The following is a 25,318-nucleotide window of genomic DNA, read 5'->3' on the forward strand; positions in this document are numbered from 1 at the left end:
TCAAGGGGGATTTGTTGGGTTTTCCCTTTGTAATAGTAGTGATAACAGTAAGGTCTAGACCTTACTTTGTAAAGTGTCCTGAGATGACTTTTGTTGTGATTTGGCACTATATAAATAAAATTTGATTTGATTTGATTTGATTTGAAGCCATTTATTATGTACAGTTACTTACTTTAGTTGTGGAGAGCCGCCCATAGCCAGGTTGTCCTGAGTGGGCTTCTGTGGGGGCTGAGGCTTTTGCTGCAGTGGGGTTCGTCCTCCTGGGCCCCCCTGGCCTTGAGCAGCAGGTCGGGGCTGCTGGGTGGTGGGTGCTCCAGAACGACTTTGCTGGCCAGGAGCCCTTTGCTGTTGTGGACTCCCCTGTGACTGCTGCCTCTGGGGCTGGGCAGGCCTTTGCTGGCCTGGACCTCCTGTAGAGGGTTTCTGCTGCTGAGAGACAGACTGTTGCCTCTGAGCTTGCGGGGAACCTCCCTGGCTTCGCTGAGGAGAGCCCTGGCCAGAAGGAGGCCTCTGACCTTGAGGAGCTCCCTGACCGGGTGATCGTGGCTGAGCTGTGGGTCCTTGATTAGCCTTAGTCTGGGTACTGGGGTCACCTGTAGCAGGGCTGGTAGCAGATTGCTGGGTCTGTGCAGGAGGCTGGCCTTGAGGCTGTGGGCGCTGCTGAGGTGGCGGACTTTGTTGAGGACCACCTAAAGGACAAAAACAAAGGCAGCATTCACATTCAAACATTATCCCTCCTGGACTTAGGAAGAAAGAAATGAAAATGACTTCTACACAAAACAAATGGCACATTTACTTCAGTGTTTCATTATTGTGAAAAACTCAGTTAATACCCTGAGGTGAAGGTCGCTGTTGAGCCTGTGGTACTCGGGGTTGTGTGACAGGCTGAGGTGAAACTGCTTTCTATCAACACAAAGGAGTTAAAAGGGCAGGAAGAAAAAGTTTATCAAATGAGGCAAAATGCTAATAATAGAAAATATTCAGAGAAACTAAAGAGCATGTTAAACTGGTATTGATGCACATAATAAATTGGAATGATTAATGAAAAGCCAGATATAGGTGTTTATCTTAATAAACACCTATATCTGTATTTTATTAATTTCAATATGAGTTAGGCTCTAGGTCCAAATTTATTTTTGTGCTTTGTTTACATGTTCTCTTTTAAAGTAAGTGTCCAGCTGAAATTGAAATGGCCCTGACTTGACATATATTACTATTAAACGTGGCTGGAGAAAATAAAGAAATCTGAGAGATTACTCAGGGAAAGATGAGAAATTATGCATATGTGTGGTCTGCGCACCTGTGCTGGCTGTCCGGTGGCAGCACGGACTGTGGAGGAACTTGAAGTTTGTGGAACAGTCTGGCTCAACTTAGAAATCACCAGTTCTGCAATCTGAACACGATCCTCGTCTTGCTGGTCCCCAATCAGCGGCATTGAGCAGTCATCAACCTCAAAAACAATAAGATAATACATTTAATGGCTTTCCCTCACAATCACAGACAAATATTCTGTAATAATAGTTTAATGCCTTCTAGTACCTCTATAATGTAGTCCTTGCCATCTTTACCATGCAGAGCTTCCACAGCACAGATGTCTAAACCTCCAAAGATGTCAGCACACAAGTCCACCCACATTCTGTACCTGTAATAGCATGTTAAACAGTGCTATAATGGTACAGCGACACATTATATGATTTACAATTTCATCTTATCCACATCTATTATCCTTACTTGTCTGACATGGCCACCTGCTCAAGCATAGAGGAGCCAGTATTTGTTTTCCAGTTGCCAGAAATTGAGGTTCTCCTGTTAAGTAGAATAAAAATTGACTTTCTTTGTTTTACCATTTTCTTCCATGACATGCCAGTGTGTTGGTTCTTGCTTGTAAGTTTTTGTAACTGCATTTGCTGGAGTGAAATGCTGAGAACTGAGGAGAGTGCAATGCCTATTTCACTCACATGTAAGCCTTGTAATTATTACCAATCTTCTGGATGCGGACATCATACTTTGCATCAATAAAAGGCTCAGATGTGGCATAAGTCTTGGTCAGTGCCACAACACTTGCAATATCTTGAAAATCATACTGATTGTCCACTTTCACCTGGAGTCAAAATATACATATGATGACATACATTGGTCCCAGAACTATGGTGTTCATATTGGAATGAGTAAATATTTGAGCATCCCAGCACTACCTTTCCCATTCCTGAGTGAGCATGGCCCATCTTTACCACTACAGGGAATCGAGGGCAGGTAATCTGTAACAAGAGCATTAGCACATATTCAGATTTCTCATAAATAAACTTCTTCAAAGTATTACTACACTGCCAGTCAAAGGTTTGAACATTTTCTCTTTGAAATGAACAGGAAAGTACGTCCACCTTTGACTGGTGGTGTATATTGGTTAAAACATCAATGATCCATTTCGATCATTCAGAAGTGGCACATCGTAGAACTCCTCCTCTCAGTCTACAGGAAAGTCTGATTCATACTGATGCCTTGAAAGTCAGCCCAGTGCAGGAGTGGAGATGACTGCTCTGCAGTAACAGCCTCACTGTAATTGTACTGACACTGACTTTGAAAAAATAAAAAGACATTCCCCAGAAGATTTAACTGGTCTCAGTCATTACGTGAAATGGAATACTGACATGGAAGAGAACACCCTCCTAACATGTGACCATGTGTGTGTTTGTGAGGACTGGCTTCAGTTTTATACCATAGTGTTAGGAAACAGAGCTAGGGAATGCATTAGGGTTAGGAAACAGAGCTAGGGAATGCATTATGTCCTCACAAAGATAGCTACACAAACGTGCGTGTTTCTTTTTCTCTCTATTTAACATTGTAAGGTGCCCATCAGCACTAGTGGAAAGAGGGGGGACAGAGAAGAGGAGAGCAGATAGCAAAGAACTCACCATTTCCTTGTGGTTTGGATAGTAAACCTGTTCAATTAGGGGGAACTCCTCTGGGCCCAGTTGCTTGTGGAGTCTAGACATCTGAGCAAACTGAAATAGGCACAAATGTTTAGTATGTAGCTGTGTGTGTCCATACACCTTGATTCAATGTGTGATATTAGCAAATTATTTGATAAAATAGTACTTACCACCCAAGGTTTGTCACAGAAGTTGTAGACAGAATGCAAAGAGTTAACACTTGGCACTCCAGCATATTGCAGGCCAATGACTATGTTCCGGTGATCTCCATTCTTGTCCATGCTGAAAGCATGCTCCCTGACCAGAACAAAGTCTGGCTTGAAGGATCTGGAACAGAGGACGTTAGTAAAATATGAAACTGCACTCCGTTATTGGGCATTGAAAGAGAAAAGATTTCAACACAGGCCTTTAATGCATCTCATGAACAGCAACTGCAAATGAGTAGATTAAACATTTTACTGAGTACTCACTTAGTAACCTTATGTCCACTCCTGATTGCATTAATGTTCACATTATAGGTGCCTGTAGCATTTGCCACCATGTTGATTTCAGAGAATTCTGCCTAAAAAGACAATATCAAGGTAAATCTTCAACAAACACCATAAAAATCTCTGTGATCACAGTCAGAGCAGGGAGGCAGTGAATGACTATCTCTTCATAAGCCACAGTGAACAGGGTACAATTATAATATGGCAGACTTTACATCAGGTGTGTTCCCCCTGTTAACACACAAGTGAAATAAGAAAAAAGTGATGCAGTCAAAATGAGAACAAGAGAAAAACGCCTGAGGCAGAGGCTCAGAAATGGATTTTAGGATGTTACTAGCCACTCACACAAGCTGTATCAATATTATACTGTATATTATCACTATGTTGGTCACTTGTTAGGTTTGTCTGTCTGGGACTCTGTGAATGCTTCATCTGTTATATATTGAAGAAATCATCGTTTTTTTCTAGTACCAAGACAGCCTAAGATCAGTGCACCTAAAATGCAAGTCAGAAATTTGATAAATTTACCTAAAAAATGACTCAACAAGTGACTTAGAGATGACACTGCCTCAGACAATGAAGACATAAGCCCAAAAAGAGAAGGACAAAGAATGTACAGTATGGGCAGGGATATCAGCTAATAGCTGCTTATTCTTTGAGAAAATACTGACCAGCAGTAAATACAATCACATCATCCTATTGTAATATCAATGGTAATGCCTTCATCCACACAGAAAGGTAACCCCACGTTTATGTCTTTCACCAGGTCTTGACATATGTAGAAAGAATGATAATATCTCTCCGACTGAAGTTCACAGTTGGAGGGTTGTTTCTGGTATATGGCTCACTGAAGCTTGGCTGGTCTCTAAGCTCTTCTCACCATGTCCCTGTCCCCCCGAAAGGGAGTAAAGAGGAACACTCACATAGAACAAAGCAAAAAATGACTTATGTAAAACCTACCTGTTCTACCTTAATGTCAAATTCACCGTGGACCTTTCTTCCTCTGAAGACCTTCACCCTGAATGTGAAACAAGGAATCAAGTTGTTTGTTCTGAGCACCTATTACTGACCACTGAAAACACAATCTCACGTACATGAAAAAAGCAATGGAACAAAACTCTGCTTTCCATAGATGCGGTAACCCTGTCTGTGGCACTATGCTGCATAGCCTAATGTAATTGTGGGCAATGCACGCAGCTACTGTAAGTTAAGTAGCCTGTGTAATATTATTTATCCTATCTGGTGTATAAGGACATAAATACTGGTCTCTGCCTTTCACATCCACCCTACAAAGTATAAATATCTACACCTGCAACAGAGTAGAACCACACAGGATCTGTACTGTGGAATGAAATGGCTTTGATGTGATGATCACAGATCTGCCTACAGTAGCTCATTATCACCCAGGACGTTATTTTGAGACAAGTTTTATCACCTTTAAGGCAAAGCTCTAATAAGCAAACATTATTTGCACTGGTGAAGAGGCTTGACAAATGCATATGTATTTTTGTGCACAATTTACCCTTGATTTAAAAATATCTACATCGTCATGCTGACATTAGTTCACACCAGATTTTTTGGCAGAATTGTAATCGTTTTACTGGCAGAATGCAGAATGAGTTCGCCACAGGCAGTAGCTGATAGTCAAAATGAAAATGGCTTCTCTGTCTTCTGTCTGTTGCGTCTTTGCCATGGCACCATTAGCGCACATCACTTACGCAAGGGTTTTCTGATCTGAGCAAGAAACCCACGGGATGTTCCGCGTGTATTTAATAGCACTAGATGTATCATATGACCTTAGATGTTAGGCCACTGCAACCCACGGTCTGGCAATGCGTACAGCTCTTACCAGTCGGTCTGCTGGTCATCGATAACCAGGAGGATCTTGGCACTGCTGGAGACTCCTGCCCGGTCCGCTGCCTCAGATAAGGTCGCAGCGGCAGCAGCTGTGGTCTGTTTGACAGCATGGGATATGGATGAGAAGAAGCCTCCACCTCCACCGCTAGACTGCTGCTGACTGGCCGACTGGCGCCTCTCCGATGGCCCCGGCGACACTGCAGGGCTTTGCTGCGGCGGGTCGGGGCGTTGGAGATCGGCCATGTAGCCATTGGGCAGGTTGGACATGAAATTGCTGTCCGAGAGTCGTCGACGTAGGTAGTTCATGATGAGGACTTGTTAAAATGACGGCGAGATTGGTCCAAATATCCTCCCACAGAATGTGATTTACAACTTGGTGAACGGTAAGAAAATTAAATGACTAGGCTACTTTCCCATGTGCAGAAAAGGGGATTACCTAAAGAGAACCAGGTTTTGTGTTGTTAGTTAGAAGCCCATTTTCTATCTGATCACAATGGTAAGAAATCGTGACTGTGTAGCTTAAGGAACTGGCAAAGGTAAAGGAAATCATTACACAGCCTTTAGCTGGAAAAAAAACTGGTCCACTCGACTAACCAAAATAATTCGTTTGTACACTTACATGTGATGCTTTTCGGTAATAACCCTATAGTCATCTGTAGCAAACATAACAAGGCATAATCAAGCCTACTGTACCTGGGAGTGTGTCCAAACTGATCCGCCCCAATGAGGTGATGATTTCTTCTTATTATTTCTCACAGGAAAGCTTGCATATAGATGACACTCATGTCCTCCGTGCGTGCGAGCAGGCCGTGCATCGGGCTTGGACCTGTCAAATTAAAGCTATAGTCCTCCTTGCATCACCGCTGTTCGCCCCGTCCTCCCCCTCAAGCCCCAGGTTTTTCCGTCTGCCCTGCGTCACTCCCAGTCGTCCTGGGGGAAAGGAACCTGCAAGGCTGGACCAGTGTCAAGTTAGGCAGTGTTCCGTACAAGACTTCCGGGAGTTGCTTTCAAAATAAACACAGGCCATTATTGATGTTACTGGATTTTTTTAAGCCTTATAAAATGTACATCATAAGGCCCAAATAACACAAATAATTTGAGAATGTAAATAAAAAAATTCACTTCCAATTAAAGGGGAATGCAATTCTCTTTGACAATTTTCAATGGGTTTTTTATTATAGTAGCGTGTCCATTACGCATCATGCGGAGCATTTGATTCTAAAACTGATACCGTTATCTGCAGTGTTGATGTTAATATGTGTAGTGTATTTGCCAGTGGTTCACAGCTGACGGGAAATCAGCAAGCATTTTGATTTAGGCTACTGTTTCCATCAAGTTCAAATACCAACTATTTGCCAGATCCAGCTTTTAACCTTTGGCTCTGGGGACTGAAATTATAAAAATTTTTTAGTTAGAGCTTTAATCAAAGTAATCTATATTTAAAGCAATAAAAGAACATTCTTAAACTTCCTGTTCAGCCTGTGTTGGTCTGACTTGACGCAGCTCTGTGATGGGATACCAGGGTGGTGCCGATGAGAGCAGTGTAACAAGGGTGTCGCTCTCCGCCAGACATGAGCCTGCTGTCGAATCCATGGGGTGCATATGGGTGTTGGTGTGATATTTGGGTGTCAGGCCACTTAGACATGGTATTACTTTTGATTTTCAGCAGTTAACAGAGATTGTGAGAGATGCGCCATCTGTTGGCGATACCCAGACCCAGGGATCAACACAGACCCCTGGGAGCCCTAGGCCCTACTATGGAAACTGAACTGTGTGATGGTAACGGAGCAGTGTTTATTACGAACACAGCTGCTGGTGTACCTGAATCATAAATGTCTGATAGAGATAGGAACTATTTTAACTCTATAGTCACATGTTAGCCTATCAACAAATAGCTTCTTTTATGCTGCCAGAATGAAAAATAATGAAAATACATATTTAAGTGCTGCTGTTATTAAGTCATGAAACAGGTTTTGTTCCAGTTTGCGTGCTTGTTAACAATGATAGCACGTGTGTAGGACATTTGTCCTGAAAATAAAATGTGTAAAGATTTTTTTTCTGCACATGTAATTTATATTAAATGATAAAACTTATGTTCAGGCAATACCACTTCTGAATGCACCTCAATAGCAGTTGCTGTGGATATAGATGATGGTGAGAATATCTTCACTCAGAGAGCAGTAAAAAACCCTCTATAAACCTAAATATCTACTTTGCATGTTTCTTTAAGTATTTGTTGATTTACACTTTAGGATATCTGTTTTATTATCATTATTTACAATGACCAATACTGGTCACTGATAGCTTTTTATTAGGTGTTATACAGATTTAAACACGAAGGCAGTATAAACACACTCAAGACTTAACATACACTGAAACAATTACAGTCTCTCACATGGGAGTATTGCATGATCCTGAGGATTATGTCAGCAAGTGGATTATAAAGAGTGAAGCACCAATTCCTGTGTATTGAAACAAAATATGCTATTAGTTAAAAAAAACCACTAATATTCAATTAACTAAATAAAATTATGGATCTTCAAGCTTCAAACTAGTTTACTTTGTGCTGTGCAGTGATACTCATCTTTCTATTTCTATGCAAAGGGCAATTACATTTCTGTTAGCATAGTAGCACAGTCCATGCATTTTAAAATGTTAACACTGCATGGAATCTACAGTATCACTGAGCAAACCTGTTTGTCAGTTTAAGTATGTAGTTAACGCTATACAATCAGAATCCCTTGCCCCTTTTACTTGCCCCTTGCATGGGGATATGTACGTGCACATTGAGAGCTGATGTACCAGAGTCAAATTCCTCGTGTGTCTGACACATCTGGCCAATAAAGCTGATTCTGATTCTTCTTCTAATGCTATACAATTCTTGACTAATGTTACTGCAGTGTATGACTTAGGGGGGCAGTGTTGAGCTTAAATCAAAACCAATGTAAGACTTTTTATTATACATGTATTAATAGCAAGATCTTTGATTGTACCATTTTTCTCATTTTTGTACCACTATTGTCTAGCAGATGCTATCATGCTGTTAGGACAATAATTACAATAACTGAAACTGATTACTATATCAATATAGATAGATAGATAGATAGATAGATAGAAGCGGTACCATTTTAAAATAAATTTTCAATGTGTTAAAGAATTCTCAAACCATATTAATTATCCTCTTTTTTCCGATTTTTTCCCCAGCGGTACCAATGTCACATACAGTCTGAGTGAGTGGCCTACAAAGACTTTGTATGTGTGGCCAAACTCTCCTGTATGCTCAGGCATACTGACACTGTTCTCATGGCAGCAGCATTTTCAAGACTTAGGAGTCTTTGTGTTGCCTTCAACAAAAGCCTTTGGATTACTGGTGAGACAGGCTCACAGTACAGCTGTGTGCGTGTAAAGGCAGGTCAGTGGAATGACTGGAGCTTCGGTGGGCTAAGTACTCAAAAAAATGCAGTTTGGTGAGATTTCAGATTAGGGGAGAGGGAAGGGAGAGGGACAGGTGCTAACTCTATGGGGGGAAACAAAAGTCATACTTCTCTTTGTTCATGTCTCAGGGAGGAATCAAGATATCTTCCAGAAAAAAGGGTTGAATAAAGCAAACCTATATCTAAATCAGTGTGGACTTTGTGGTGCTATATGATATTTAGCAAATTCATTGTCTTCTTTTTAGACCCACAGTACCTGTGAACACATTCAGCCTGTAAGACAATAACAGCACTGAGTGAATGAAGGCTTCTAATTGGCCCAGACAGTAGCCAATCTGAATGCATGGAATGAGTCACAGGGAAGCCAGTGCACCTATCTTCTCTCACCTGATACTTTACCTGGGTGAGCTCAAACCCTGCTTCTCATTACCTTTCCAATACAATTTATAACTGAGGCACACTGTATCCTGTAAACTGCACCAGCCAAGGTGTCCCTCTGTATTTAGCCTCACTGAGACACAAACAAGGAGCCATGGCTGTGGCTAATTTCCAGTACATTACTCGGATGAGCAGTGGCTTTAAGGTCTACATCTTAGAAGGTAAGCTTGATTATTGCTTTTCTTTTATTGCCTCATGTTGCTGGACCATGAATTCTTGCACCCTGAGAAGTGGAATAAGTCTCTGTATGGTTATGCTAAACATTTAGTGTTATATATTTATATGTTTGGCTCTTATGTATGACAGTTTTATATATTACATTGGCATTTAAGTTGTTCTGTGCAAGATGAAATGGAAAGAATCAGGTGTAAAATGAAAGATATACACTAACAATAATATTAAACCTTTGAAATATATTTTGTGAAATATGTTTAGCATTCATGTCGTAATGAAGATAAGTAGCTGAAACCAATTTATAATAACCAATAAAGGATTCACTGTGAACATGTTTTGGCATTCCAGGTTCTCAAGATTGAACAAAGTTTTGGTAAACTGTCTTGGCACTCTCACCTCTGCTGTTGAGACACCATAAAATTGAATGGAAACATAGTAAAGAAGAAGGTCAGGCAGCATATACACTCTGTTAATAATGAAGAAATATCCATGCCTGAGGCGTTAGAAAATCAGCATAGGTGTGGTTATACCTGCCCCCCCACCCCTGACAATGGCAGTCTGTGTGAAGGAGAAGCTCACAAGTGCTGGAGTGTCTAGCCAGTAGGAAATGCGGATTGGAGCAAACAGTTTGAGTGTGAAAACATTGTGAACAACCTGCTTACATGTAAAACATTGAATTCAGTGAGATGGTAGATGTCATTGTGAGTGGGTAGTTTCCTGACTGACTGATTTGAATATAAAGGACTCCCACTGTCACATTTTCAAGTGTTAGCTGTGCATACAGTCAAACAAATGGCCACAGTGTGATCATGCTGCCATTACATTTTTAAACAATGCTTTGTGTTTTGACTGTATGCATGACTGTTTTGAACATGTGAGCTTGTTGATGATTGTTGACAAGAGCAAACTGGTCTGGTTCAGATTCACTCCAATTGCTTTGGATTTAGTAAGTAACAAACCTGCATTTACAAAACCACTGCGATCTCCATATCATAACTTTAACTTACTGTGCACTCCTTTTATTCAACACTTCAGTGACATCATGAGCTTCTTGTTGATGTGTTTCAACTTGTGCTGTTACAAAAATCCAGTGAGTGAGTGTGCGTGTGTTCAACTTGATGGCCCTTAACAAACGGGTGCCGCCCAAATCAAGGTCCTAAAAGCCATTGGATGTGTGGCACCTCATCATAACACTGTGCCCTTTTGACTGTGTGGTAGAATGCCAACGTTCAGCAGAAAAACAACATTTACCGTTAGCAGTGAATCATGTAGTTGGCGCTGTGAAGTTTTGTAATCCTCACCGATCAGGTAGATCGAGTTTTACAGCTTAACGGAGTTTACAATTAACGGTGACAAAAAAGGTTTCCCACGAATTGCAGTCATGCAGGTTGATGTCGTGTATCAAAACAAGCAGTTACTCATCAGTGAGTGCCACACACTATTTACCATTATCACTGTACTGTAGTAAAATCATCAGTCCCACTATATGGTCACTTGTTTTACTGGATTTATTTGTTCCAGCAAAAAAAGTTATGGCCAAAATATCTGTAATTGTATTTTAAAGCATCTTATTGTTATTCTGTATTTTATTTTTGTTTTTTAGGTCAACCCCACCTCAGAAGTGAAGACAGATACAGACATATCACAAACGACCGGGTTCGAGCCCCAACAGTGTATCCAGTGAAACGCAAGCGCAGCTATGACAGAGGTCTGACATTGGAGGAAAGGTTGGAGAAACTTATTCATGCCTCCAGTCATATTTCACCACTAAAAGCATGATTTATTACATGCACATTTTGTCAAAGAGATGTGACATTTTCTAATGAATAATAATTTCAGACGAGAGCGAGCGCTGAGCAGAAGCAGTGGTAAAGCTGCCCACAGAGCAGCACCAGCACCAGCTGTGTTTAACAGTCCACAGAGCCCCTCACCTACCTGGAGTCCAACACCCAGCCCTACCAGCTCCCTGCCCACCCATGTGTACTACGCACCAGTCATGGATGAACCCCTCGCTCTCATCAAGAAACCAAGAAAAGACCCAGATAACACAGAGGAAAAGCCTAAAAGCACTGCTGCCGGTCAAATCCAGGTAATTTACCAAAAAACAAGTACTGCTTGTGTCATCAACATGTTCAGTGTTATTTTCTCAAAGATTAAGAATTCTTATAGGTCATAACTCATGAAAAGTGGCAGCATTGCATTGCATGTCCTTTTGTTGTCTCAGTGTAGCTCCAGGCTACTCACTGCAGTGGTGCATCTCCCATCTGTAGTCACTGAATCACACTGCACACGCATTCTACTTCTAAGAGAGTATACGCGCCTAAGCTTGTCCGAGCTATGCAATCCAGCCAGATTCAGGAAGAAAATGTGAGCAATGGAGGGAGGAATGCCATCAACAAGACTAAACAAACTGCTCTCTCCATGAAATGTTTATGCCGCCACACTGGGAGTGAGCTGACTGACATAAGCAAACCCAACCAGTTTAATTGGTTTTCAGCTCATTTTGTTTTGGTGAACTGTTCAGGCGATATAAAAAAAAAATACAGGTTTTGTGGGATGAAGAGTAAACACAAAGTAGGGTTACTGGGTTATATAGGCAGACATACAGTAAGTCCCTTTCTTTTGATTTAATTAAAGACCTATATCTTGTTCTTTTGTTGTTTCAGATGCGTCCATCTGTGATCACATGTGTCTCCTCATTAAGAAATCCATCCTGCAGATCTGAGGTCCACAGAAGCCATTCATCAGGTTAATCTCACACTCTTGTGATTAAGCTCACTCGCCAGACAGTCACTCCCTAGTCATCACACATGTATCATAATGTAGATAGCTGCTCACTTTTACTGACTCACTAAGGTGTGTATTTGATGTCTATCATCCATTCTTTTCTAGTGATTTCCAAAAGCAGCTACGATCATGTGGTGGAGGAACATTTCCAGAGGAGCCTTGGTGTGAACTACCAGAAAGCTCGGCCCCAGCAGCTCTCCATCAGCGTGTCTGTTGATGAGCACTTTGCCAAGGCTTTGGGGGACAAGTGGCTTCAGCTTAAATCCAAGTCTTCCTCCTGTTCTTCCACACCTCCCAGCAGTCCAAGTGTTACTCACTCCCCCACCTACAGCCACAGTCCAAATCAGTCCCACAAAGAGTCTGCCAGCAGCTCATCGCCAACTTCAAGCCGCTGGTCTGTCATTTAAAGCAAAAAATTACCTCTGATATGGGAGGAAACTGGACTTTTAACATTTCACTGCGTGCAGCTCTGTTTGGATGAAAATGCCAGAGCTTGTGTTAAAAGAACGAGCTAACAGATGCAAAAGTGCTGTCACACTTTTGGACCTCCTTGTGTCCAGATTTAAGGCACATTGATGCAGATGAATGTAGCATGAATCCTTCTTTTGTTACATTTCCATCCCGTTTGTCAATAGCATCTGAATACCTAAGATACTGTAGATGGTGATGTGGGATGAGTGAAAAATCAGCCAAATAATCCTTTACATTTCTTTGATTTTGTGTCATTCTTTTATTGCAGCCTGAATGCCACAAGTTCGTTGTATTATATTTATATACTGATTTGCCCAGGTTCCTTATAGTCTAAATGACTAGCCTATCCACTATATAATATTATGCTTATAAGATGTAGACAAACTAGAGAGATGTGAAAATAAAATAAAAATCTTAAAATCCTTATACTTTTGTGCATTTGTAATTTCTAAAAGCATATAAGAATGTTAAAAAGAAAAGCAACACAATGGATCACAAATTAAAACTTTATTATTTAAAAAGAAATAAAACTCTTTTAAACTTGAAGATCATGAACTCATGGATACCTTGTAAAAATCACACAGGGTGGTGCACCAGACAATCTAATTTCATTAGTGAGTCAATGTGTGTCTACAGCTGTTGCCACATATTGGGGGGAAATTAAAAGGATGTATGAGCAACAGATTCAGGACTTTTTCCCGTAAGTTTGAGAGAATGTGAAAGTGCATGTTGCAGCAGGCACCAGGCCTTGTGCTCTGACATTCCTGTCTCCTGAGAAAATGACTCTGTAAGATCCTACAAATCCTGTTTGGCAAGGGATAGGAGGGAGGGAAGTGGGGAAAAAAGGGTTGGGCTAATATAGGCCTGAGCATGAGAACCAGCCTGAGCTCTTCAGTTACTTATTTGCATGTCATATCTTGTCCAACTTTAAATATAATATGCAACATAAAAAAAATCCAAAGCCTGTGTCTTTGAAATTACAGAGTTGGTAAGCTTTACAGAAGTGGGAAATAAGATGAATGTTTTGATGAGCTGAACATCTTGGGGAGACAGCTCTAAATCAAGAGCGAGAACAAGGAAAAATGTTAATTAAATGTGATTTTACAGTAATATAGTTAAGGTAAACCACTGAAATGTATATCGCCAGTGCCTTGTTTGAGTTAGGCCATCTGCAGATACAACCTTAAAATCCACTGTACATTAGCATAAAGTTCACATCAAACAGCTCTCACAGCAAATACATACATACAGGAGTAAACAGTGTCCAAACTGCTGATCGTTATTTGTCCTCATTAAGTGTTTAAACTGGTATTTCCACATGAAGTATGTTCATCAGCCAATGTAACCTGAACAGGGGCATTGATGCCATCTAGAGGCCCTTAGGTAAAGTTTAAAAAGCTGATGCTACTGGTGACAACATGTGCTGTGCATCCAGCAATGTGATGCACAGCACCAATGCTGCAGGTAAACATGCTGTTAACTGACAGATCTGGCTTGACAGAGTGGATTTCTCTAATCCAAAATAATATAAAATATAATTGTTTGAGCACAGCAGTCTATATTAGTAATTGTTTTGCACCAGATATGTTTAGAAGGTTCCAAACTTAAATTTTAGGATGTTCAATTATTTATCTCCTTATAAATACTCTGCATTTGATACAGTAACCATATTATATGCAAGTTTACTTCCTATTAGATAAAATAAATATGTTCAATTACTGGGCACAGTTGATTATCACAACTATGTTGTAAATGGCAGTTGGGAAATACACAACGTGGCCATGAGAATGTTAAAAGCAAACCTTCTCATGGTGCCACAAAAAATGCACTTTGTTGTTAGAGGATAATTACAATCTTGAATACCTCAAACATGGCAGAAAACAGCATTTATCTCAATTTACTGTGGCAGTGGTAATTAAGTTTACATCAAAATACCAAAGATTGGCCAACCCTTCTGGGAAAGTTCTCGCACTTTATCTGGTCTGTCAAAAGTTAGATCACTATCAACAAATCTTAAAGCATTTTGTAAATAATTCAGATTACAGATCTAATCAGCTGAGAACATGATTGCATGGGATGGCTGGGGTGTTGTGTTTGAGTCTTTTTGAAAATCCATCCTCCTTGTATTAAAACAATCAGAGACAACTATTCAAGATAATTGTTTATTGGAAATTGGAAAAGCAGCAACTACCCAGAATCAACATATAAATCTTAAATGCAGAGATACTCTTTTGTTATTCAGTATGCAGGCCAAACATTTTTATACTAATTAGGTTTTCTGTACCCTGTACCTTAGAATCAAGGAAAGAGAGCTTTGAATACAGGTTTGGGAGGCTTAACTCATCCAGCCACACATTCTACTGACGAGTGTGGAAAATTTATTTATGGGTTTTGGTCCTGTCTTTCACTAGTTAATCTTTGATCTTCATTCTCTCTTCTGTCTCTGGTCTCTGTAACACATTAATTTCATCCACTGACTGCTGTGTTTAGAATATTACTAGTGGATGTCATGTATCTGATCTTCCAAGAGAACCATGCAGCTATCAAAAAGGATGTGTCTATTACAATTTATAAAATAGATATAAACTGGAGGGCTCAATACAGTACATGGACATCATTTCTGGCTTATGTAAAGCAATTAAAGAAACTGCCAAACTTTCTTATTTGTTTCAATAGTAGTGTTTTAACTGTACAGATGTATGTGACACACTTGATATGATGTGAGCTGTGCTGTAGTCCAGTATGTACAACTATGTACGGGCACAGAACATACAGTACATGTCTATGTAAAGTACAGTGCAGGATTTTTCCATACCCCTTTCTTGCCTTCCATTATAAATAGCTATCATGTGGTGCAGGTTCAAAGTGGACTGACGACTTCTGCCCCCTTTGCATTTCATTTCGGAAGATCACAAGTCACTTCCATTTGGACATCACATGCTTTGGAGAGGTCAAAATATTCCATGTGGGTAGCATTTCTGAGCACAGCTTAACTTGTCAGACATCATGCCCAAAGTACATCATCCAGCAGGCACTAAATAAATGAGTAATGAAGAGGAACTTATCAGCAGATCTTTAAGCATGCTAGCATTTCTGAGAAGAATCAATTCTGCTGACGCTGAAGATGGCCTAATGCTTTAGTGGAGTATCTTCATAAATGGTGGATAATGGGGTGGTCATCTCAAGATGTTGAGTCACTCTAAGCTGTCCATGGTGTTCCTCATTTTAAACTTCTTGTAAGTTAAATTATACATAGTATTCAAATTATGGCCATGATTATATAAAAATAATAAACACACTGTGGCCTGAAACATTTCTGTTCAGGAACAAGAAGATGCATTTGGGTAAAACAATAAGCATTTGTGTTTCTCCATTGATGTTTAGGGGAACACATAATTTGGGGATTTTGAGGCATTTTCTGTACAGAAAAGCAACATTATCAAAATCAGCTGTAATTATTTTGCCCCTGTCAACAAGCCAGCTAAACATTAGCTCTAGGCAGCATTGGTCTCATGACTCATGCATCCACATGACCGTAGAGGCGTGTACTGAATTAATATATAAGCCAGCCTCCAACAGAAGCCTGCAAACATTACAGGCTGCAGCCACACACCCCTCTCCTGACAGCTGCTAATAAAGTCCTTTCATTTTGCATAAAGCTTGCTGGCTGGTTCCCACCTGATAAGAGAACACAGGAGGTGCAGTGGACACAAAGACACAGTGGAGAATTTCCCCCCAGGTCTCACATGTGAGTATCAGCTTTTTCTTTTTATTTTGTCTCACTTTCCTTTTTCACTTGCATTTTTTTCTGTTGTTCTATTTGAATTATGCGTGAGCAGCTAAGGGGATTAACCTACCATTATTTTCTATACTGATTGCTGACAGTGCAAAATAGGTCAGTTGTTCACGTGTAAAGTACCTTTTTTTAAATAATTACGTGTATTTATTTGTGAGTTTCACTGTGTGATGAGTTTTAGGGGCTACTATTACGATGTAGTGCTCACTGTGCACCTGTTGCATAATTAATGAAACTGTTATGAGGTCAAGTCAAAGAATAGTCTAATTACTACAGAGATACATTTCATTTCATAAATGGACTTTATTTAATTAAGTGTTAGCTATTAACGATGCAATATGTTAGAAAATCATATTAAAACACCCGAAAAGATTTTTTTTTTTTTTAAAAATGCAAGCGCAGTGAGTATACTCCTAAGTACATGGCGGTCTATGTCTTAAATGAATCTCAGTGGAAATGATGAACATTATAACAACACTGAGAACATGTTTACATGACCAACCATTAAAATATGACCGTGTTTCCATTTAGGACACATTAATACTTAATATATATCAATATCTCCCATATACTGTATATCACATAATATATGAAGTAGCCTAATTCCTGTTTTTGTCATGAAAATATAATGTTATGAATATCCCAAAGTGCACTGCTCTTGAAGATGCATTATGAGCTCAGACACAGACCCCAACTCACATTATTATTAATTCATCTCTCCACAGCCTCCTGCTCAATCAGATAACTCTTAGGTAATGTTATGCTCAAGCAATTTTAGGCCAACCTTGAATGCAGCTCACATCAGTAATGACTTATTACTGATATAAAACACTTCCCTCTGCAGAGCTCACTAAATCATACCTTCGGAACAAAATGGTGCATGTTGTTTGTAGTTTGTTAATGTGTAACTTAGCTTTTGTTTATGCAGTTTTCAGGAATATTTACCACTAACTCAGGTGCTTGCGTGTTTTTTGCAGTGTGTATCATCAGACGCTCACTGTCACAATGGATGTCTCTCCCCCTTCTATACCCTGCCATTTTATGGTGAAGCCTACATATAAACACTGCATACCTAGCTAGCAATAAATTTTGCTTGCTTCCCAGTAGCACTTTTAGAACTCAAATATATTCTTTTTTTTATCATTTCTGTTGTACACAATTATTTATAAATATATATTACCTCATAAGCCACTACCAAACCACAGTATATGGTCTTGATTTAACTCTGATTATAACTTAAATTAACCTACAAGTAACCCAGTCATGGATACAACTACACTAGCAACTCTGGCCACTGCCACAACTGTGGCTCTAGCCTCTGATATGTCAGGCTACATGTGGCTGCTGGTGGTAGGCTTCATCATTGCCTTCATCCTGGCCTTCTCTGTGGGGGCCAATGATGTGGCTAACTCCTTCGGTACAGCTGTGGGGTCTGGGGTGGTCACCTTGCGGCAGGCTTGCATCCTGGCCACAATCTTTGAGACTGTAGGCTCAGTTCTGCTGGGGGCCAAAGTCAGTGAGACTATCAGACAGGGGATCATTGATGTCCGAATATACAACAGCTCCGAACACATCCTAATGGCGGGATCAATAAGTGCGATGTGTGGTAAGCATTCACTTATATACAGTACATGTTACATAAAAATTCCTTTGAAATTTCATTGAATGATGCATCAAAAATAAGATGACGACTACATCTGTCAAGAGAAACTCAGGCCTGGCTCATGTTTCTGTCCCACAGGCTCTGCTGTGTGGCAGCTGGTTGCATCATTCCTGAAGCTCCCCATTTCTGGAACCCACTGTATTGTTGGCGCCACAATTGGCTTCTCCATGGTAGCCAGGGGTCACCAAGGGGTCAAATGGATGGAGCTACTCCGCATTGGTGAATATATGCTGTTTCTTAAGTACATTTTAAATAAATATCTATTAAATATGAAATACTAGTTTAGGAAAAAGTTCAAGAATTAAGCTGTCTTTCAAATATCTTTTGCTATCCAAAGTGGCATCCTGGTTCCTGTCACCTGTACTGTCAGGCATCATGTCAGGAATTCTATTCTACTTTGTTCGCAAGTTCATTCTGAACAAGGTGAGATATTTCTTTCCAGTGTACATGGTCAATACATGTAATTTAAAGTCACCAGTGGTAGAAGTAGTATTCAGAACTTTTACATAAGTACCACCATATAAAAATACTCTAAGTAAAGGCCCTGACCTTAAAACTACATTTACTGAAAGTAAATGTACTAGCACAATGTACTTAAAGTATCAAAAGTAAAAGTTCTTGTTCTGTAAAAAAATGACTCATATTATATATTACTGTACATTATTAGTAACATTGCATAACATGGAAATACTCAAGTAAAATACAAGTATCTCAACATTGTACAATACTTAAATAGTTTGACATTTTGGATAATGTATTTATTTGATTTGTTGCTGAGAGTAAGATGAGGTTGATAATGTCATGTCTGTAAGTACTGTATATACGTAGCTGCTGTCACCAGCTGGCTAGCTTAGTTTTAGCATGTACAGTGGAAACAGGGAGAAACAGCTAGCCTAAGCTGCTAAGTTAAGTTAGCTGGCTGCTGTTTCATATTTACCATACAGATGTGACAATGACATCAGTCTCTATCTCTCAGCAAGAAAGAAAGATATTTTCCCAAAATGTAGAACTTCTCCTTAGAAACAGTATTTGAGTAAATGTGCTTAGACACAGTCCACATTCCATAAGGAGTTTTGCCATATATGACCCAAGGCATATCTTTGATTTCCACAGGCTGACCCTGTACCCAGCGGTCTCAGAGCTCTGCCAATCTTCTATGCTATCACTATGGGAATCAACCTCTTCTCCATCATGTTTACAGGAGCACCACGTGAGTACCATGTCCACACACTACACCAGTGCTTTTTTAAAGTCTTCCTTACTGCACTGCACTAACACAGCAGCTGCTGAAATCCCTGGAGCAAGATGAGATCTGAATAAATGTGTCACTGGAGACACAGAAGACAGTTGATGACAATCTTCTTAGGACAAAAGTAGGTGGGAAAAAATGAGGAGACAATTTTATGAATATAAAATCATTTGGGCATAAAGTCATTTTGGGCAGCATTTTTCCAAGCAAAAGAAACATTTCATGAAGTCCCTGGCACTTCTGTCAGGTCATCTACATTAACAATTAAAGGGCCAGCCAGTATTTGAAAACAGGATTAAAGCAATAAAACAGAACAATAATGAAATAAAATTAGTTGACTATGAATCTGAAAAAGATAAAAGTATTAAATGGAAAATTTCCACTCCTTTTTGTTTTATTTGCAGGGTTGAACTTATCAAGAAGTCAACCAGCTTGGGTCATTCACTGAAGGCTGCAGGCCATTGTGTGTGGGTCAAGAAATATGCAGTAACACACAATAATATATATACAGTAACACACCATAACTTCTGCTATGCAAAAATGACAGCATATTACAGCCGACTTCCAGTTCCAACATTTCTTGACACAGCGATAGAGAAAACCCTTTTGGTCATTTTCTTAAAAAAAAAAAAAGGGCTCTGCCTGCTGTATGCACAGCTGTGTACAGTATGCAATTATTTATAGCTATTGTGGCTTCACATCTAAGTTACTAAAGAAAACCACAGCTTTTATTGTGTGGCTTTTTATTTGTTGTCTACAGCAGCAATCAGATAAGTTGTGTCTGTAAGGGCAGAAGTAAAAAAAATGTCATACTAACTTGCAACAAGCCATTCTAATGCAGCAAGTTTTGCTATTCTGTGAAGTACTAAAGGATTGAAGTTACTAGAAGTGTTCTTATCACTCTGCTGCAAGACTGGCCACTGTTGCTATCTGACTGGAGGAGTGTGTACTCTCCTTGATACTGTTCTCTGCAAGAACACACTGAAATGCTGGAATGGGCTGTTGAGACATTTTGTACAAGTTTGAACTAATCACATGATCACAGATCATGAGACTGGAGGAAGTGTAGTTACCTTAGAAAAAATAATCACTTTTTTTAGAACTTTATATGATACCTTTTAGATGTTAGTATATTTCTAAAATTATACTGAGTGTGTAAGAATATGTAAGTACTAACATTTTTTTCTCTCACTAGAGATCAAAGGACCGCACAGCATAAGTTGTGAATGACTTAAAGAAACAGTTAAGTTTCTGTTTCTCTTCGTGTCCCTGTCTTGTGTGCACAGTGCTGGGTTTTGACAGAGTGCCATGGTGGGGTACACTGTGTGTGACGATTGGCTGTGCCTTCGTCACAGCTTTGATCGTTTGGTTTGTTGTCTGTCCACGCCTCAAGAAGAAAATCAAACGTGGGTAAATTGCAAACTTTCAGACATTTATTCACAAATGCATTTTGAATAAAAACAACTTTGTTTACATAAAGTTTACGTTTACACTACAGTTCAGGACTGTAGTGTGCCCAGCATTAAAACAAACAAACAAACAAAAAAACTAAAAAGTTATTTTGAAACTACACATAATGTATATTTCTTGGGTGGCTAAGAGAAATGACAAAAGGTTTTACTATTGCTATTTTTCTATAAATAGCATATAGATTTTTTTTTTGCACAGATGCACAGACAAGCTTGTATTAGTATTACAATATAGCGTACTTGGTCTAAGTTGAACACTGCAATGTACTTCAGGACACACAGCTGCTGCTCCCTGTGAAACTCCACTGATGGATAAGAACTCCAGAAAACCTGCCCTAGCAGAGCAGACCTCAATACTTTGTGACCCTGATCCCCAGACCCCTACAGCAGTCAGTCAGAAGGTGGCTTTCAAACTCGGAGGCTCAGAGGAAACTGATTTGGACACCAAGGACATGGAAACCAAAGACTTGGATGTCAGCAGTGGTGAGACATGAATGGCTTGAAATGAATTACCTAACATCTGAGTATGAAGGCTTAAAAATATTTGATCTCAGTGGTTAAATTCACAGAGATGTGCCCACAGGTAATTGTGACTATGTCCACCAATTAAATTACAACAAACAATTTTATTCACAGGTCTGAACGGCACTGTTGGCACCATGGTGATCACTGATCCGCACAGTGGGCGGTCCCACACGATCCACAAAGACTCTGGCCTTTACAAAGACCTGCTACACAAGCTCCATATGGCCAAGGTTGGTGACTGCATTGGTGACAGTGACACAGAAGAGCGGCCCATCCGGAGGAACAACAGCTACACCTCCTATACCATGACCATTTATGGCATCCAAGGAGATCCTAAATACAAGGACCTGGATGGTGGAATGCAGAGGAGATCCAGGGTGGACAGTTCGTGCAGCTCCAGCTCAGTGGCGAGCAGCAGGTCTGCAGTCCAGGACTGTACTGTGCCTCAGGAAACTAGCAGTAACGTTGTTCTAGAGGAGGATGAGCTGGAGGTTGACCAACCAGCTATTTCCTTGCTTTTCCAGTTCCTGCAGATACTCACAGCATGCTTTGGCTCCTTTGCTCATGGAGGGAATGATGTCAGGTAGGCAAGGGTAGTTTTCTTCCCAGAAATGTATTTACAGTATGTGCATTTACATAAGTATTTTTTTTTCCATCACTAGCAATGCAATTGGTCCACTGGTTGCTCTCTGGCTTCTGTATGAGAGTGGCTCTGTGGTATCCAGTGCACCAACACCTATCTGGTTGCTTCTGTATGGTGGAGTGGGCATCTGCACCGGACTTTGGGTATGGGGCCGGAGGGTGATGCAAACCATGGGCAAAGACCTTACCCCCATTACACCCTCCAGGTTGGTGCATATTTAAATCCTACAGCAGTTAAAATTCTAATGTGTATTATAAACAAATCTTACTAACAATTTTCTTTCAATTTAGCGGATTCAGCATTGAACTAGCTTCAGCAATCACAGTTGTTTTGGCATCCAATATTGGTCTTCCTGTCAGCACAACCCACTGCAAGGTAACAAAACTTAGAAGCCTGATAACTTAACCCAAATAGATGCATGTGATAATCAACAGCAGGTTCAGCTTTGAGTGGGTGTTCTAAAAGAACTACAAGTTCTCAATGGCACTTTTGCTGATTAACTCTCATATCACAGGTAGGATCTGTGGTGGCTGTGGGATGGCTGCGCTCCAGAAAATCAGTTGACTGGCACCTGTTCAGAAACATCTTCATTGCCTGGTTTGTTACAGTTCCTATCTCTGGGCTGATCAGTGCGGCCATCATGGCTCTCTTCATATATGTTATTCTGTGAACCTCCCACTGTTCATCTATGCTCTTACTTCAACAAAAATGACCACTACCAGCAGTTATTGTTTGACTGACTCAGTGTGTTCTATATTAATTATGTTTGTTACATAGTCAGTGTCTCTTCAAGGTCAAGCCAATTACATCTCACAGGAATTTGTCCATGAATGATGTAGGATCTAGTAACACTGTTCAAAGAGGTCTGTGATCCTGTGTATTCCTATGTATATTTGTATAAATGCAATAAAAATCAAATAGTTCAGTTTTGGCTAACAAAAAAAAAGGACCAGCTATATTATTTATATTTATTGTGTATTTGGATATAATAAAAAGGTGTTGCCTGATTTTAAGGGATTCAACTTATATTGCTCACTATTAACATTTCCCACTGAATGCTATTTTGTGTGAATGTGGAAGGGATGCAAAAACACCAGTATGACTTACAACTTCAATTGATGACAAAAATTCATTAACAAATGATATAAACACATGGTTTATGACCTATTCACCCCATGTTTTCATGCACAGTCTTGAGGGAAAATAAAGTATTAATGCTTTTCTCAATGGTTTCATCATTTACACCTGTACTTTAAAGTGGCACTAACTAACTTTCACCCTCTAACTTTCAACTGTTAAGGGTGAAGTGAGAGTCAAAATAAACTGAAACAGTAGCCCCTCCTCTTCTCCCTCCACTCCTCTTTGCCCCTCTTGCTCTGTCTGTGAAGCTACAGTGCCTTGCAAAAGTATTCATAACCCTTGAGCTTTTCCACATTTTGCCACATTACAACCACAAACTTAAAAGTATTTTATTGGGATTTTATGGAATAGACCAAAACAAACTATTGCATAATTGTGAAGTGGAAGGAAAAGGCTAAGAGTTTTTTTTTTTTTTTTTTCAAATAAAAATCTGAAAAATGTGGCATGCATATGTATTCAGCGCCCCTGAGTCAATATTTTGTCGAACCGCCTTTTGCTGCAATTACAGCTGCAAGTCTTTTGGGGTATGTCTCTATCAGCTTTGCACATCTAGAGACTGCAATTTTTGGCCATTCTTCTTTGCAAAATAGCTCCAGTTCAGTGAGATTGGATGGACAGCATCTGTGAACAGCAATTTCCAAGTCTTGCCACAGATTCTCAATAGGATAGGTCTGGACTTTGACTGGGCCATTCTAACACATGAATATGCTTTGATCTAAACCATTCCATTGTTGTTCTGGCTGTATGTTGAGGGTCATTGTCCTGCTGGAAAGGGAACTTCCACCCCTGTCCCAAGTCTTTTGCAGCCTATAACAGGTTTTCTTCCAGGATTGCCCTGTATTTAGCTCCATCCATCTTCCCATTAACTCTGACCAGCTTGCATCCCCACAGCATGATGGTGCCACTACCATGTTTCACGGTGGGGATGGTGTGTTCAGGCTGATATGCAGTGTTAAGTTTTCTGTCACACATAGCGTTTTGCATGCAGACCAAAAAGTTCAATTTAGGTCTCATCTGACCAGAGCACCTTCTTCCACATGTTTGCTGTGTTCCCCTACATGGCCTGTGGCAAACTGCAAACGGGACTTATTGCTTTCTTTCAACAATGGCTTTCTTCTTGCCACTCTTCCATAAAAGCTAGACCTGTGGAGTGCATGACTAATACTTGTCCTGTGAACAGATTTTTCCACCTGAGCTGTGGATCTCTGCAGCTCCTCCAGAGTTACCACGGGCCTCTCGGCTGCTCCTTTGATTAATGCGCTTCTTGCCCGGCCTGTCAGTTTAGGTGGACAACCATGTCTTGGTAGGTTTGCAGTTGTGTCATATGCTTTCCATTTTCAGATGATGGATTGAACAGTGTGCCGTGAGATGTTCAAAGCTTGGGATATGTTTATATAACCTAACCCTGCTTTAAACTTCACAACTTTATCCCTGATCTGTCTGGTGTGTTTCTTAGTCTTCATAATGCTGTTTATTCACTGATGTTCTCTAATAAACCTCTGAGGCCATCACAGAACAGCTGTATTTATACTGAGATTGAATTACACACAGGTGGACTCTATTTACTAATAAGGTGACTTCTGAAAGGAGTTGGTTGCGCTGGATTTTATTTAGAGATTTCAGAGTAAAGGGGGCTGAATACATACAGTATGCATGTCACATTTTTCAGATTTTTATTTGTAAAAAATCTTGAACACCACATATCATTTTCCTTCCACTTCACAATTAGGTGATATTTTGTGTTGGGTCTAACCAATAAAATCCAAATAAAATATATTTGACTTTGTGTTTGTGACAATAAATTCAAAGTAGAATTTTTTTAAAAATTTTTTTAAGAAGACTCCTGTAAAGTAAACCTGAAACTGTACTTATCCCTTATCTTCTTTTTTACCTGTGAAAAAAAACCCCGATTCATACCTACCTGTGCCATTTGCCTCGATATCTGTCTAGGTTGCCTTCAATGTCCTCGTACATTCCGCTATCTACTGTGTCCACCTCCATTTTTCCCCTCCTGTTAGGTCTAGACATGACTAGACAAACTCCAGAAAGATGAAAACACAAAACACCCAAACAATACAAGCACAATGTTAAATATTAAAGATAAACATACAGTACAAACACCAGAAAAGATGAAAACAAGAACATTTAAACATTATAATCACAATGTAACATATCAAAGATTAAGGTAAGCATACGCTACATCAACAGTTACCAGACAAACTTTATGTTACAAGAAAATGCACAAAATAAAGAT

The 25,318-nt window shown here is 39.9% G+C and overlaps 3 protein-coding genes across 4 annotated transcripts in view; 2 read left to right on the top strand and 1 right to left on the bottom strand.

Annotated features, from left to right (window-relative positions):
* Nucleotides 1–6,257, bottom strand: part of syn1 (synapsin I) — a 10,938-nt gene extending 4,681 nt beyond the window's left edge. For both annotated transcript variants that reach the window (XM_020590654.1, XM_020590655.1), the window contains exons 1-13: nucleotides 5,969–6,257; nucleotides 5,268–5,711; nucleotides 4,379–4,436; nucleotides 3,401–3,492; nucleotides 3,101–3,257; nucleotides 2,913–3,002; nucleotides 2,196–2,258; nucleotides 1,959–2,101; nucleotides 1,732–1,806; nucleotides 1,540–1,642; nucleotides 1,301–1,450; nucleotides 834–903; nucleotides 173–689 (exon numbers count right to left, since the gene is read on the bottom strand). In XM_020590654.1, the coding sequence (XP_020446310.1) occupies nucleotides 173–689; nucleotides 834–903; nucleotides 1,301–1,450; nucleotides 1,540–1,642; nucleotides 1,732–1,806; nucleotides 1,959–2,101; nucleotides 2,196–2,258; nucleotides 2,913–3,002; nucleotides 3,101–3,257; nucleotides 3,401–3,492; nucleotides 4,379–4,436; nucleotides 5,268–5,581 (1,832 nt within the window). In that variant the 5' untranslated portion in view covers nucleotides 5,582–5,711; nucleotides 5,969–6,257. The remainder of the gene's footprint in view (nucleotides 1–172; nucleotides 690–833; nucleotides 904–1,300; nucleotides 1,451–1,539; nucleotides 1,643–1,731; nucleotides 1,807–1,958; nucleotides 2,102–2,195; nucleotides 2,259–2,912; nucleotides 3,003–3,100; nucleotides 3,258–3,400; nucleotides 3,493–4,378; nucleotides 4,437–5,267; nucleotides 5,712–5,968) is intronic.
* Nucleotides 6,258–8,483: 2,226 nt separating this feature from the next.
* On the top strand, nucleotides 8,484–12,963 carry vgll4l (vestigial like 4 like). Its single transcript, XM_020590542.1, has 5 exons — nucleotides 8,484–9,308; nucleotides 10,925–11,048; nucleotides 11,161–11,410; nucleotides 11,988–12,069; nucleotides 12,214–12,963. Exons 1-5 carry the CDS (start codon nucleotides 9,242–9,244, stop codon nucleotides 12,513–12,515), a joined length of 825 nt encoding a protein of 274 aa, XP_020446198.1. The 5' UTR covers nucleotides 8,484–9,241; the 3' UTR covers nucleotides 12,516–12,963.
* A 3,213-nt stretch (nucleotides 12,964–16,176) lies between these two features.
* slc20a1a (solute carrier family 20 member 1a) lies at nucleotides 16,177–23,285 on the top strand. The gene is made up of 11 exons (XM_020590713.1): nucleotides 16,177–16,327; nucleotides 17,353–17,981; nucleotides 18,117–18,257; nucleotides 18,376–18,461; nucleotides 19,152–19,248; nucleotides 20,574–20,693; nucleotides 21,030–21,239; nucleotides 21,393–21,864; nucleotides 21,944–22,129; nucleotides 22,215–22,299; nucleotides 22,439–23,285. Exons 2-11 carry the CDS (start codon nucleotides 17,639–17,641, stop codon nucleotides 22,592–22,594), a joined length of 1,896 nt encoding a protein of 631 aa, XP_020446369.1. The 5' UTR covers nucleotides 16,177–16,327; nucleotides 17,353–17,638; the 3' UTR covers nucleotides 22,595–23,285.
* The last annotated feature ends 2,033 nt before the right edge of the window (nucleotides 23,286–25,318 follow it).

Source organism: Monopterus albus, unplaced genomic scaffold (assembly GCF_001952655.1).
Source record: "Monopterus albus unplaced genomic scaffold, M_albus_1.0 scaffold12.1, whole genome shotgun sequence".
Taxonomy (NCBI): Eukaryota; Metazoa; Chordata; class Actinopteri; order Synbranchiformes; family Synbranchidae; genus Monopterus; species Monopterus albus.